Source organism: Pavona decussata, unplaced genomic scaffold, assembly GCF_977016875.1.
Source record: "Pavona decussata unplaced genomic scaffold, jaPavDecu1.1 SCAFFOLD_156, whole genome shotgun sequence".
Classification (NCBI taxonomy): Eukaryota; Metazoa; Cnidaria; class Anthozoa; order Scleractinia; family Agariciidae; genus Pavona; species Pavona decussata.
In genome coordinates, this window is record NW_028145568.1 from 5118139 (window position 1) to 5134174 (window position 16036).

The 16036-nt window shown below is 36.5% G+C and overlaps 1 protein-coding gene across 1 annotated transcript; it reads right to left on the minus strand.

Annotated features, from left to right (window-relative positions):
* Positions 1 to 4410: 4410 nt before the first annotated feature.
* On the minus strand, positions 4411 to 15983 carry LOC146465475 (ragulator complex protein LAMTOR1-like). The gene is made up of 6 exons (XM_085128725.1): positions 15795 to 15983; positions 12731 to 12801; positions 9717 to 9803; positions 8811 to 8888; positions 7646 to 7766; positions 4411 to 6322 (listed from the first exon to the last, which is right to left on the minus strand). The coding sequence occupies exons 1-6, from the start codon at positions 15834 to 15836 to the stop codon at positions 6230 to 6232; spliced, it is 492 nt and encodes a 163-aa protein (XP_084984851.1). The 5' UTR covers positions 15837 to 15983; the 3' UTR covers positions 4411 to 6229.
* Between the last annotated feature and the right edge of the window lie 53 nt (positions 15984 to 16036).

Sequence of the window (16036 nt, forward strand, 5' to 3'; positions counted from 1 at the left end):
GTCTGCTCTGGTGTTGCTATTCTTTCGGTTTACAATCCAAAATCATAAATTTTCGCTTTACCATTCGCATACAACGAGGCAACCTGGTTGCTAGGGTCTTTCACTTCCCCACCCAAGACCCTGGGAACGAGGTTGACAACGAGGGTGAAAAAGCTACGCATGTCGGTGTTAAGGCCCGTTTAAACGCTTTCAACATTTGCCCAACATTCGTTCAACGAAAGATGAACGAAGTGTTCACACAGTTTCAAACGCCATTTAACATTTTCAAGAACAAAGGAAATGTTGAATCGATGTCGAATGAAAGTTTAAACCAATTTAAATTTGATTCAACAAGCTTTCAACATTTTTTTTACGCTTTCAACAATGTTGAACGACCTGTTCAAACGCCCCCGACATTTGGTTCAACAACTGTGTTGAACGCATGTTAAAGCAAATGTTGAAACCGATTAAACGGGTCTTTAGTGAACAGTAGGTCTTCATCATTTCTAGGCTCTATTTTTACTGGACCCAGATAACCTGCAGCGCCATTGTTTTTTGTGTCCAGGCCCATTGTTTTGACGTTCGTTCTTTTGTCCTCTCGACCAATAAGGTGAGACAGTGCATGTCGCCCTTTCGATTTTAATTGAAAGCTGCAGAAGCAGTCTGTAACCTCCAAACATGTCTAAAATTTACCAAAGACACGATTCTAATTGGCAACGGAAGTAGCCGGCGGGCTGTGCGATTTGCACTGGAAACGGCAGTAGCAGTACTGAAACTCCAAAAGTACAATGCGTTATGTTTAGATTATGATCGTTTCCTCGCAAGTGGAAGTCAAATGACGTGGACGTGGCAATAACATCATCATTTCAAAATATGCAATACACTTGCCGTGTCTTGTCCCCACGTTTGGAAAATTCCCTGTTTGTAGAAAGAAATTGAGAAAAAAAAAACTTTTGCTGAAAAAGACACACCGTTTTTAACAGCATCGTTTTTGGAGGTTGGACTGGCAGATGATTTCTAGGAGCGCTTACCATTTGAATGGCATTTTTGTTAAGAATTTTTTCGACAAAACGGTAAACTGGAATTAATTCCTTACTTGAGAAAACGGAATGCCAAAAGCCTCAGGGTACAAACAAAGATGGCAACTGACGTTTTGCTAGGACTACTTGAGGTTTTAGGTGCATGACGAAAATGAGTTTCTTGAAGAACCATGAAGAAGACATAATTATTTTCTCTGAGGTATCTTCATTTACTAGGAAAATGCTGAACCGAATTCAATAATAATAACAAAAGGATTCATATGTGTACACTTGCAAAACATTTCCGGAGTATTCTGATGATCCTGCTCCATGTTTTGACAAGCCATGTTTCCCGCTCTCGCGATGGAGCCTGGTTCTAGTAATGCGAACAGGTACAGAAAATTCCGGTCGTTTTACTGAAAGCGAGAGAAAAAAGTGTAATAACTATAGGAAGGTATTACTTTTTTCCGGAAAATTCCCATTGGGATGAACCGTTCCATTTGTTTTCCGACCGGAACAACCGGTTTTCCCATCCAAATGCATGTGGGAAAATATTTCCAAAGAACTCTGTCAAAAGAACAATGACTGTATAATTTTTGAACTTGACGCTAATATTTATGAATTTAAATCGAAAGAACGTGGTCTTTTCGGGTGACACATCCCTATAGCCTGTAGACGAGAGTACCTCTGGAGCAATATGACAAATAAATAAATAAATAAATAAATAAATAAATAAATAAATAAATAAATAAATAAATAAATAAATAAATAAATAAATAAATAAACCTAAGATCTCTTCTCTCAACTTAGCCTTCTTCCTTTTCTTAGATATTTGGTGATTTCAAATTTTTATTCAACAGTGTGGCCAGATCTATAGAATATACAACCAGCCATACAATGATTTTTCGTTGTTGCTGGTGGTCCAAGTCTTTTCTCGGGGTAGGAGACCAGAGAAAGTTAAAAACTACGCACAGTTTAAAGCTAGAAGCGTACACACCGAACAGAACAGAAAATATAATGGTTCACTTTTCATTCTATAGCGTCAACGCAGTCCTCATCGTCAAAAATTGACATTGCCTTATATACTAGGGTTACATGTAGTTCCTGACATAACTGAGTCAGAAAAGGATATTGTAGTACGCGAAACCGACAGCGTCGCGGCTACGAGCTTGGTCCATCCATGAGGCGAAAATGATCACCCCACGCACTGGCAATCGTTGTATGATTCTTAAATAAGAACATTACAAATTGACCCTCATTTTCAACAGGTCGGGAACATTTTTCCCTCCACTTGGCTCACCTGAAGTAACAGTACTGTAACATTTAAGAAATAAGTTTTTAAGTTAAGACTATGCCGACTGGTTCTGTCCTAACGCGCCTTGCCTGTCAACAAGGTTTGAAGTGATATCATGCGCTTATATCTAGTTAAACACTTATAATAATCAGCACCGATTTTCTGCCACGCAAACCTCGCTCTGTCCTCCACTCACGCCCTGTCGATCTGTGCTACTGTCTTCGTGGCCCTCCAGCTCCGAAGCACCACAGTTCCACAATTCTTTTTCTTCCATTTCAGCAAACGGCTCCCCTTCTTCGACACTCATTCGCCGCCATCTTCTTCCTTCCCACAACTGCACAATCTTCGCCTTCTTGTTGGTCAACGCATGGCGAGATTCACGATGTAAATCCTGAAAGAAACTCTTTAGTTTCTGCGTAGAACTTGGGCTCTTTTGAGGAGAAGGGCTTGGTGGCGTTGAAACTGCAGCTTGTTCTAAATAAGGGCTTGTTTTTGGCGAGAAAAATTCGTCTGGCGTCGAACGTTGTGGAGTTTTCTCGACAGGTAGCACAGATGTTTCCATTGCTGGGGTTTAAGCGTCGTTACCTCTACTGTAAAATGTTTCCGGGCAAGACAGTTCTTTCTGTAATTTTGGTTGATTTGAGCCCGAAGCCGACTGATTTCGTTCGGCAACAACTAATGAATGATAAAAAAACATGTCACCTACAGGAATATACATGACATCTGTGAGTCACAAGATTCGTAGTAGACTCATTCTAAATTCCACATTTTTTCGCGCTAAAGGACATTCCAATGAATGAACGTCTCTCGTACTTCATGTCATTTCCTATTTTCACGTCATACAGGAAGTGAAATTTTAACGCTTTTAGTTTGATCCAATCAGAAATGTTTGCGTGCGCATCAAAATGTATGTGTGTACTCAACTGAAGCGAGTGGAAACGAACTTTGAACAGGTTTGTCATCACCCAAGTGAGTTTCTCTCACTGATCCGTTAGAATATAAAGAGCTTTGCTGGTCTATGAATTTTTTACCGCTGTTAAAAAGCTGAAGTATGATAATGAGGTACATAACAATTTTTATTGTTGTTTAAGTAAGCACTGCTGATAAGATATCTAAAACAAAACAAAACAAAAAAAACAACAACAACAACAACAACAACGACAAAAACAAAACAAATAAAGAATTCTTCGATATCCTCTTCGAAAGAGTGTGGTTCAATTTTATCCTTGGTTAAATGTTCATTTATTTATTTATTTATTTATTTATTTAATTATAAAGCGTATATGTGTTTAGGCCTCTTCAAACTAAGTATGGTCACTTGATAATAGACCAATCTAGCTTGGCTACGAGGCTTAGGGGAAATATATCGAATTTGGTCTATTGAAACCTGTGGTCTGTAATGATCATTCTTGAGGATTAAATCCACAGACTCGAGATTCACTTTAAACAGCATGAAAACAGCACCGCGTAACTAGAATTGGTCAAACTTTCAGTTGCCACAGTCTCATGGACTCGAAAAGTTAGAACCACCTCGTGCAGCAAAATAAACAGCACCACAGGAAAGTACTGCTCAGCAGCTTTCATTTGAATAGCCACACTTCAGGATTTCATTCACAGACTCAAAAGTTAGAACCACTTCGTACAACAGAATGCTTTCATTTAACCATTTTTTCCAGAGACTCCACATGCAGGCAGCACCATCTTGTATACCATAGCAATACAAACAGTACCAAAGGAAAACCTCCTCAATAGCTAGTGAAGTCAATGGTCACACAGGATTTCGTCCGCAGAGAACAGACGTTTACTCCAGAACACTGGGCCAGTTATTTAAAAAGAGTCTAACTTAAGCCCCGGCTTAAGACAATCAGTGGGCCTCCAAATCTGTTTATAAGTGGGTTATTTTAAGTAGATAAATAGTTTTCTAGTCTCGGATGCAAGCCTTCTTTTTTACCGTCGGCAGTAGACAATGTTTAGATATGATTGTTGGCAAAATTGAAAATGGCTTACAACGTGGTTTTGTTAAACACCGTCTAAACTGTCTTTTAATAACTGACCCACTGTTTTCGAAACGTACACTCATTACATGCAAAATTACACCCATAGCACACACAAAAAAACTAAATTGGACTTATTTTTTTTATTACAAATATTTTTCAAAAGTAGTACAAATAAATTTCTAATGTTATATCTATTCTAATGGTAGTTTATCTAAACAGTCGTTTTCATCTAACAAAATATGGAAAATTATCACAGCTTGCGCAATTGGAGCACTCTAAGGTCGGATTCTCCATTCAACGAATGATTTCTAGCCACCGATCCCGAGAACAAGCATAGTTCAGGAGGATTCCAAACCCAAGGGTCTCACCCTTCACAACACACGTAACATTGCACTTTATAATTTCGTTTCGTTATAAATGTTCCTTTAGTCGATCCATTTTCACATTTTCTTTATCCAGACTGTTTGGTTTTCTGTGAAACCTAAATCTAAACTCGCCAAAGCTCCATCTGTGTTGGTTTTGCGGTCTGAATGAACAGTTACTACGAATAATGAAAATCTGAGTTTGAAATCCGATACGAGACTCAAAAACTCATCCCAACACCAGCGTATATTGATCACTCGGATGCCGTGTAATGTACGATTTGTTTCCCGCTAAAACGGGACAGAAAACCGAATTCCCGATCGGAAAATCTGAATTCAGGGATTGGCTCTAAGAACCCTACCCTGCATGCTCTCGGAAAAAAACATTCCAATCAAAACAAGCGTTTTCACCCCCATCTTAAGCATCTCTCTCGAAAGGTTTTACTGCATTAGATGGAAACGTTTGTTTTTAATCGTTTCTACAATCAAAGTACGCGTATCATTACGAATTGACCTCCCAATTTGTCCTTGATAAATTAACTTATTAAAGTCAAATCCAAACTGTTATAGATTCTCAAAACGCGCACGATACAATTGTTTTTCAAGCTTTTCTTTTTCTTTTGATTTTTAAAATTTAGTTCAAAATATAACACAGCATTCATACAAGCCATCCCCTAAGTAATTTCATTACCCGACAGTGCTTACAAAATTCACATGTATGACACGTGGAACAAATTATCCTTGTCTGAAAAAGCAAACATAATCATAAATTCTTTGGGCTCTGCATCCCATTCACCCCTTCACACTATTCATAGCTACGGAAATTCCTGCAGCTGAACCTCAGATACCCCCTTTGGACTGGAGGAAGAGGAGCAGAGGAAGAGAGGTACATGTACGTGTCTCTCTTCTCAGGCCAATTCACACCTTGTTACCACTCATCACAAAATTTACAACAATTTAAAATATTTTGCTATCAAACTGGTGTTATGTGAAGTTCTTTTTCACAGACATTGAATCTCCAATTTCTTTCTCTTCTCCACATTTCACCTAGCCTGCTCTTCTCCTCTTCCTTTGTTTAATAGGTGACGCCTATGCGCTGGCTACACACCAACTTATGACAAGGCAACACCTCATCAGTGGAACAATCACTAAAGGTAACAATGCCATCACAAAGGTGTCAAGATGTGAAAACTGGAAAATGTGGTGACTGTGACCCGATGCAACGATTCATGTAACAGAGAACAATTTAACACATGTTGAAATGAACTAGAGTTCAGACTACTGTGGTTCATCCTGTACACTTTTGCATAGCGATATTATTTCGGCGGATGCTCTCTATGGTTCCTTAACCTATCCAATAAAAGAGAGGGATGGGGGAGTCACAGAGAAAACAAACACGCACGTATAATGACTGTATAAGGAGAAACAGGCGAGATACATGCATTACTCCACTACTTTAGCTATCACCATTTTTTTTTTCAGCGGGGAGAAGATTACCGGAATTACTGGCCAGATGTCCATTGTAACGTAGTTTAAATTTTCAATAAATATTTAATTCTAAGTTAGTTATTAAGATTTCTATGATGATTCAAACTGCACCACTAGCGCGTCTCTCTGTTTCACTTGGAAGTCAGATAACGAAGCATTTGCTCCTTTTGCAGCTTGAATTGCCTGAAATGGAGGATTAACCTAGTCAGATCAAATAACAAATTTTCCTATCTTGTCCTCATACTTTTCTTATAAAAGTACCAGGGAGAAGTTATTAAAATATCGAGAAAATTCACCTTGGGCAATCATATCCTTAATTCTCATCACCTCAGAGGGTGAATAAGCAATGATATTGTATTACAGATCTATTGACTTTTAAGTGCCATCTGAAAATGCACCTCTTTAAGGAAGCTTTTATTGATTGAATTTTTAATTTTTATTACAATGATTACTAGTACCTTCACATGCATTGTATATTTTGATTTTAATTATGGTATATTTTTAATAATTATTATTTAGATACTCTGTATTTAATTATTATAGATAGCAATCATGTAATGCGCACTTGATCATTTCAAGGAAAGTGTGCAATATAAGAATTAAATTATTATTATTATTATTATTATTACTAAATTATTATTATTATTACAAGGAGAAATTTGATGCTGATCACTGTCATTTAAGGGCTTAAAGGGTTAACTATCCTTAAACTTACTCTCACATACATGTATTTGTGCTCTCTCTGGTTAAGAGAGAAGACATCTTTCCTTAAGAGATTGGTCCCTTAAAAAAGTTACGGTGTATGATTTCATGAACATGTAAATGTTAATGTGTGTACAGCACCCTCAGGCCGCACTCAAAACCTCAGACACAGTTTTTCCCAGTAAGGACCTCTTGGCCAGTGAATAACATAATTAATGTTATACATTTATTTCTTATTATAACAACTTGCACTGATACCTCCAGAGCAAGACAGGAAGTTGGGTTCTTTACTTTGTGTTACTTTATGTAGAATTATGGTTTAGAGCACTCCAATAATGTAAAAAAAAGTGATTGATCATCTTTTTTCAGCACCATGATACAAATTTTAACTGTTCATCTTTTTATAACAAGCATTGGGTTGGAGTTGTCTGTTTTTATTCTATTATTATTTATGTTGAAATATAAATTTTTAAATGGCAAGGTAATAGCTGAAGGGTACAGGTAGATAAAAGTGCATGTAATTTACACAGCTTTTGTGCATAAAACATAATATTCGCATATAGGATTTAATATAATAATTACTATTGCTAAAACTGAAAGTTTATAGTAGTTAGATTGTAAAACGATCTATTTCGAAACGTCTGTCATTCTCACATGACAGCCATTAACATTCAAAAGTGGCCAACTCATTGAATTTTGTAAACAACAGATTTACAATCATGTACATGTATTCTCAAACAAATGATCTAGTGGCAGGAATGTTGACAGTACAGGTCAGGTACCAATTAATTATTAAATACTTACAAATGCTATGTCTCCCGGAGGAACTGGTTCACTTGCGAGCACTACCTGAGGAACCTTCACACCAGCTGGGAGATCACCGTGGTTAAGGGGTGTTGAACTGTTCACAGCTGATAACTTGGACCTTAAAGAATGGACAAAAGAAAAAAATTACAACTATGACTTTGAAAACTGCTGTGTATAATAATAATAACATTATAATTATAATTAATAATAATTAATGCGCATTTTTGGCAAAATGCAAGTTGAGTACAGTCAAGAAGAACAACGGGAGGATTTGGAAAACTGTGTATTTATACACACATGATGAATCTACATGTAAGAATAGTGCCTCCTACATGTCCATAATAATACAAAAGTATTTTTAGTACAGTGTATGTGTATCTGTACACAGTGTATGACTATGTAGGAAAAGAAGATCATAGCAAGGGCTATTGGAATCTAAAAAGAAAATTGGAGGTACATGTAAACACACATTTTGCAGAGATACTGTAAGTATGCAACAACAACTTTAAACATGGTCAGTACACTTAGCTAAAAATACAGCTGACATACATGTAGCTGTAAGCTAGTTTACAGGTATGCCACAATAAAAAAATGAAAATAATCAAAATTAAAAATATAAATTAACTCCAGTAATTACATGTACAAATTTCATATAACAAATGCAAGCATAAAATCCTCGGTACAGCTGTAGAATAGAAAATCATTAAAATTATCAATCAATAGAATCATAGTCACATAAGATTTTTGAACTACATGTATTTTTAAACAGCTGCATAAGTATCAATCTTTCTTGATGCCTTAGGTATTGAGTTCCACAACTTCAGTACAAGGTACATGAACATTGTACCTCCATTATTTGTCAAGTGCTGTAAAATTCATAACAGTGTACAGCTTTTTTTTCCAAATTGAAGCTTTATTATCTCTGAAAAATGTTCCCAATGTCCTTTTTGGATTTCAATAGCCCTTGCTAAGATCTTCTTTTCAGGCTGCTTAACCATAAACTGCATAACAATCAAGGCTTTGGTTAAATTTTACTACCAGAGTATGACCAGAATTAATGGTACGTGTACATGTATTTGGATACATGCAAAAGTTGAAAGAAAGAAAACTACAAACTCAGTTCAATGTACAAATGAGCAAAGGTTCAGCATCCAAGGCTTACATATACTGTCTTGATCTCTCCATGTATTCTGTTCTTTCTATGCTGTGTGGTTCAGTTGATGAAACATCTATGACTTTGCTGTGTAAAAACAGAGAAAAAGAAAAAATGAAAATGGCGGCATGCTGACTACATGTAGATCTTAAATAACATGTACCAAAGAAAAAAAAATAATATTCAAAAGATTACGATTAATTTTTTTTACAGTAAGTATATATTTAAATTATTCACAATGGGATAGAAGAAATTGTACAGTGTAGGGCCAAAAGTGAAACAATCCAACTGTCAATACCCTGCCCTTTTCCCTTTGAGCCATTCAACTGTTGTGCAAGTGATCAGTACAATTGCATATCCAATAACGATGTTAAACAAGCCCGAATGTTGATAAGAGTTCATGAAAATTCAAATTCTTTACAGTTTTGTTGATGAAAGCAGTGTTCCCAGTGTACAACTGATGAATGAAGTAAACTATACTCAATAATGACTGAACCATAATATGACACGCAAGGGTTCAATTGACACTGGATTATTTTTGTGGCTACACTGTATATTGTTGAATTTGTTTTTATTTTGTATAACAGAAAACTGCTCAGTACTACACAACTTCCCTACTGGAACACTCACCAAACTGGATACAGTAGCTTTGCAACAATTTTACAGTTATTGCTAATTATAATTTTTTGCTTGCCACGGCGACCAAAACATTGGAGCCTTGGACAAGTTTACAGTCAAGTATATATAAAATTCTAGTTTCCAAAAAAGAGCACGTGGTTGAATTTCTGTGGATTCTGTAGATTCAAAGATTGTGACTGGCCAAGAAGAGTGTACAAGTTTTAGATGAGAGCAAGGCTGTGTGCCTCATCAGCCCTTCCCTAATTTGACCCAAGCCTAACAATGAAAAGAACATACTGTGCAGTCTGATGAAGTATTCTGCTAAGTAAAGACTGTTCATCTGTCTTGGAAATTGGACCTGTGCTGGAATTATGCACATCATCACTGAAAAGGGAACATTACACAACATCAATAATTAGTCAAGTATAACTTACAACTAATTTTGTTATATAATAATAATATATAAATCACATAGAAGAAAGATCCTCGCAGTTAGTAGGCAACTTAAGCAGTTGCGAAAAGAAAGCCTGAAAAAAATTCAGGCTTGAACGGGATTCGAACCCATGACCTCTGCGATGCCGGTGCAGTGCTCTAGATACCAACTGAGCTATCAAGCCAACTGGGAGCTGGTCATATTGTGAGTTCGTAATCGGCCCATGAAGGAGTTCAAAATATCTGTTTCATATATTTACATTCATTTAATAATATTTATTAAATTCTCAGCCTCGGATATTGCATTTCTAGCGTTCTGATTGGTTCACTAAATCTCGCTTATCGGCTCATATACCGTAGTTTGACCTTATATGGAAAACGAAAGCCCTAGGTGTTGCTAAGCTAAATTTTTTTTTCGGCGGGAAGCAAAAGTTTCTTCGGAAAAATGTAGAAAAAAAAAAGGGAAAGAAAGAAATACCAAACAATGCCATCTCAATATAACAACAATAAAAGCCGCAAAGTTCAGTATAACACTATTTAATGGTACGTATCTCTGAAGTTTCCTTTAAAATCTTCAAAATTGCAAGATTTTACGATTTTTTAGATCACATAACAACAACAATACAAAAATTTCAGGATGGCTTGCAAATCCTGGCGGTATAAGAGGTTAAAACTGATCGAAGAAATTTCTCAAGAAGAACTTAATGCCTGCCTTTCTATTTCTACGCATTTACGAGGACTCCAGTTACAAAAGTTCATCCATGAAATCCATACGAGCGGCAGCCATAATGTTCGTGTCCGTCGCTCGGCACCACTCAGCAAAACATTTGCACAAATGTGCACAGCTCTTACGCTTCTCGATAAGCTTGAAGTTTAAAAACTTGCAGTGAATGCTTGTCTCAGTGAGGTTGTACCTCGTACACTTGGACTCGGCTTGCCTTAAGTGTTTTAAAACGTCTGCGAGGAATTCAGTTCAGCATAAAAAAAGCCGTCCTTGATCCCTTCCTTCGCTCGGCATCACACAGCAAAACATTTGCTCATATGTGTTCAACTATTACGCTTCTCGATTATTTGGAACTTCAAAGGCACTTAAATGCTTGTCTCAGAAAGGTTGTTACTTGTACACTTGAACGTATCTTGAATTTGAGATGTCCGGCTTTGTCCGATCTACTTCGCTTGCGATTTTTCATTCAACTCCGTTCGCAATGAGCTGCGTGTGTCATGTGATCATTAAGTTTCGCGCGCTTTGGTCGGAAGTTGTCTCAACAAGTCAACATTCGGTCGTTTCAATTTAAAAGGAATTTTTACTTAAAATTAAATTCTTAAAACTTCAACATCAATATCCAAACGGGGAGAATTTAATAAAACAATTATTCCATTCGCGCTTGTTGGATATGAGACTGGTCATAGCCAACTCGGCGCTTCGCGCCTCGTTGGCTATTTACCATCTCATATCCAAACGCGCGCTCATGGAATAATTGTTAAATAAACAAAATATACGCTCTAGCATAAACTGGATAATACAGTATTAGCCTAATGATTATCATTGAATAACACTGGGTACTTTAAAAAGAGTGGATGGAACTACAGTGTACACTCTTCGACAATAGGGAACTTCAGATTTGACTACAAGTACAAGCTTAAGCGAGAGTACGGTTTAGATAACTCAAACTGCTTGTCAATCTTGTTTCTAGGGTCTCCTTGTCTGCTGGTAAACAACAGGAAGGAGTGGGAGTTCTGGGGATGGGACTGATTTGAAATTTGAAAGTCACACTGCTCGTACTCATTCTCGTTCTGGTACTCTGATATGAAGGCCCCTATTGATAAACTGAAGAATGTCAGATGACTGAAGTGGGTGCGCAATGCAAATTGGGGGGATCAGATTCTTTAACTGTCAAATCACACTGTAAATACTAGGAACAAAGGGACAACTGTCAGTCTTTCCAAACCAAAGTGAAATGCAAGTTTGCATCTTGAAGTTTTTACTTTTTAGGGGCTTCCATTCTTAATTCTTTACCTTTTAGGCAGACTGACTGTAGGGCACTTTTTGAGAAATCTTTCTATGAATATACTTTCTTTTTATATAATAATAGTTAGTGTTAGTTTTATGGTTTCTTTTAATTCATTTTTAAATTGCATTCAATTTTAATTAATTACCAAATTAATTTATCGTTATTATTGTTATTTTTAACAGGACCCCTTTGATAACAGTACTGATGTAATGATGAGTTATCCTGTATAAATATTCATTTATTAAATTTATTATTATTATTATTATTATTATTATTATTATTATTATTATTATCATTATCATTATCATTATTATCATTATCATAAAAAACGACCAACTCTTAACACAACCCTATGCACTCCTAAAAATTATGTACATTTTCAGCAAATATATAATTCTCGTATTCAAATTCTTGCGGTATAAGGATAAACATGTTCAATGTTAAGCTTTAAAATATTTATAAAAAGAAAAAATATATACATTCAGTCTACGTTGAAAAACATACATGTACATGTATATTCAATCTGCATTGAAAAAATATTATTATTATTATTATTATTATTATTATTATTTATTATCATTATCATTATCATTATCATTATCATTATCATTATCATTATCATTATCATTATCATTAAAGTATTTACATCCTTCTGTTTAAATTACAGCACACACCATGTCCTTGTACTCATATTCTCCGCCATTGACTGGGGTCTCAGTCTCTTTCATGCAGTAGTCCATCTAAAGACTATTGAGCTGCCCACTTCCTGGTACTGAGTCAATTACAGCAGCAGTCTAATCAGTCCTTTTATTCCACCCCCTAACAGAAGTGCTATTTATAGTATTTATGAAGAAACAATCTACTTACACAGGTCTCTGTCCATTAGCTATTGGTGCTGAAGATCCACCAAGCAAAGGATCCCTCTCGCTTGCCTGTCTCTGTGGAGAAAATGTTAATATTAGATTGAAGTACATGCACTGTTAGTAATGGTATTCCAATAATTCAGTACTTTACATGACTTTTGTACAGTATGTAGGTCACATTTACAGCTGTAGATCATCAATTGCATTAATTGTGGATATCAAGATAGGAATTCATGAATCTTGACTAAATAAAAAACTCAAACACAAGCCCTAGAAAATAAGCAAGGCCCTATCAAGTTACAAAAAAGTACAGGGGATCCTCAGTCAAACTGGTACAGTATAATAGTATATATGAAAATTGTCTTTGTTAGCCTGCAAGCAAGCTCTCTTTGGGGTGGGGGCGGGGGGTTAAGAGCAGAGAGCTTGCAACGATGTCTCAGGAATTTGAATGCCGCCCCCAATACTCCATGCAGCTCTCTGCTGTCCTAGCTGTCAGAATTTGGCCAATCAGCGCAAACCGGCAACAATGGCAAACGTAAACAAACATGTGAAAGGTACAATGTTATCAGATACACTTTGAATAACGGGAATCCTTGCTGACAAAAACTATTGTTTCTCTGATTGTGTATGCCTACCTAGTGCCATAAAAATCAGGAAAGTTAGTCGGAAGGATTTTACTTAATTGTGAGCACACTAAAAGCCGATTGACCAAAAGGTTGAGGTCACAAATGTCGTCCCAAGGGTCAAGCGAATCTTGCCGACTGCAGTGTCAACGCTACAAAACTACTGGACATAAAAAATGTCGAAAACTGGACACAGTCCGGCCAGGGAAAAAAGAAGCAGTGCAAGGAAATCAGAAGGATCTCAATTTTGCAGCTGGGTCTCTGAGAACGAGAACACAATTCTCAATATCGACAATGTGGTTTCATTGGAACACTCAACTCATGTGAAATTTGTGATGTTGTGAACGAGTAGCAAAGCAGACGTGAATGTGCCAGATCAAAAGGAAATCATTGCGCTTCTAAAAGATGCTGCCCTAAAAAACTGGCAGTTCGCTGCTAACGCCGTACCGAAGCACTCGGAATTGAGTCAATATATTCTAAAAGCTTTAATTTGTGGCGTAGGCTGAAAGATGTTTCTATTTTTTTCGGCTGAGCCAAACACCAAACAAAAGCTTAAATTTGGCCGACCTTGACTCTCCATCTGAAATGTGGGCAATCGAAGCGGCAGGCATCCCCATTCTTCTTGCTTCTGCGATCAAGTAATCGATAATGATACTTCGCAATGGGCAAACATTGTTTGATGTTAGACTTTAGACTTTCAATTGCTGCAAAAGGTTGAAATATCAAACTTGTCCCAAATCTCGTAGGTAAAACTGCAAGAACATCGCTACTTTGAAGTAAAGCATTTGCAGCTTGACTTTGCTCGGGTTTTAAGTCCAGAGAAAACCTAAGTTATTTAGAGAAATTCTCGCAACCTTCACAAATAGAAACTCCGCCACCATTTTTGTGTTGTCAACACGATGCACACGAAGAACAATGACATAAGCACCAAATTCAATATCCACCAATCAGCATTTTGCATTGAAAAATTTGATGCAGAAATGAAAATTCCTGAGACATTGTTGCAAGCTCTCTCCTCTTTCCCCCTCCTGCCCCCACCCCCAAGAGAGCTTGCTCACAGGCTATGTATTTGAAAAACAACCATACATGTACATGCATGTAACATCCATTTACACTGCAGCTTAAATGAGTACATGTACATGTAAGATGACAACATGATGCCAATTTAGGCCCCATCCACATTATCCAGATAAATTTGAATACATATATGAAACTTTTTTACATTGTACGGCTACATATGTATCTGGAATGTTCAGTGCGGATGGGGCCTTATCCATTCTGGAGAGCATTATAAAGTAGATCTGTTTTAGGGGATCAAAAACACCGTTTTAGTGTGACTACATTTGTAGAATGCCAAACCAGAGGGAAAAATGTTATTGGGATAAGTGGGGACAGGGCTATAGTTTAATGAAAGCCAGTGTTATTTATACAATAGTGTACTTTTCCCAATTCATTATATTTGACAGAGTTAAATTATGAAACAAAAGGGACAAACAATAATTTTCATCAAACTTTCATATTTTACATGTACTTTTTTTTTTCTGCACCGTGTTCCGTAAATATGATGCAATAATATTATCAGTGAAAATATCCTTAAGGATGGTATTAGGTTAATTAGCTGCCTGGCAATTCTGGTAATTAATGTAATAATTGTTCTTAAAAAAACATTAATAGCTATTAAGAACAATATTTTTATTTGAAAAGGCCTTCATTGTCCAGCCATTTTCATCCCAGCTCAGTTTCTAGTGGTTTATTAACTGTTCTTTTAAAACGAACTGAACAATTGTTGGCAGATGTTAATGTGTAGCCCTAATGTTTATGCTACAGTACATGTACAGGTATGGTAGCCCTAAAGAGAAAAAAAGCTGAGAACTAATAGTGTAGTAATTCTGTAAGATCTGTATCATTCTGTATATACTTTGGAACTAAATCTAGTCTAGTGCAGATATAGTCATAAGGCTTATGTGTTATCAAGGCTGCTCTTTTTGTATAGGTGAACTGCCAGATCCTAATTTTAAGCAATTTTGCTTGCCCCTACTATACATGCACGTACACATGTATATACATAAGCTTAAGCTTTATATCAGTCTTCAAAGCTCGAAACTTATTTTTTCACTTTAGCAATGAGCAACCGTCTTTGCGACTTGAAAGTAACGAAGATGATCGTTTAGCAAATTTGAAAGCTATGTTCGTGAAGAAAGTTGCAAAAGAACAACATGTAAGATCATGATCACACATGGCATGCTGATTTTTAACGTATAGAAACGATTTAAGTTTTTAATTGTCTAATTTTGAAAATTGCCTTGCGGGATTCAGAGAATATATAACAAGAAAACCCTACAACGATTTATACCGTTCGCAAACTTTTAGATTCACTATACTCGAACTAAAATTCACCATGATGACAGTCACATGACAAGTAGAAAGTGCAAATGTATCACTTACTTGACCATCAGTATCATCCCCGCCGCTGAAACAACAACCCATTCCCAGCAAAAATAAATAAAATGATCTACTCAAAGATACGTTTGATTTCTTAAATCACGTCACCAACGACGGTCAAAAATTTACAGAACAATTTCGTAAGAGAATCCTTGCAAAATCTCAGCGCAGAGGAAATCCAATCTAACAGGCCTGGCTACTAAGAAGGCTTGGATGCTCAGCTAGGACAGACCGCTAGGGCTTGT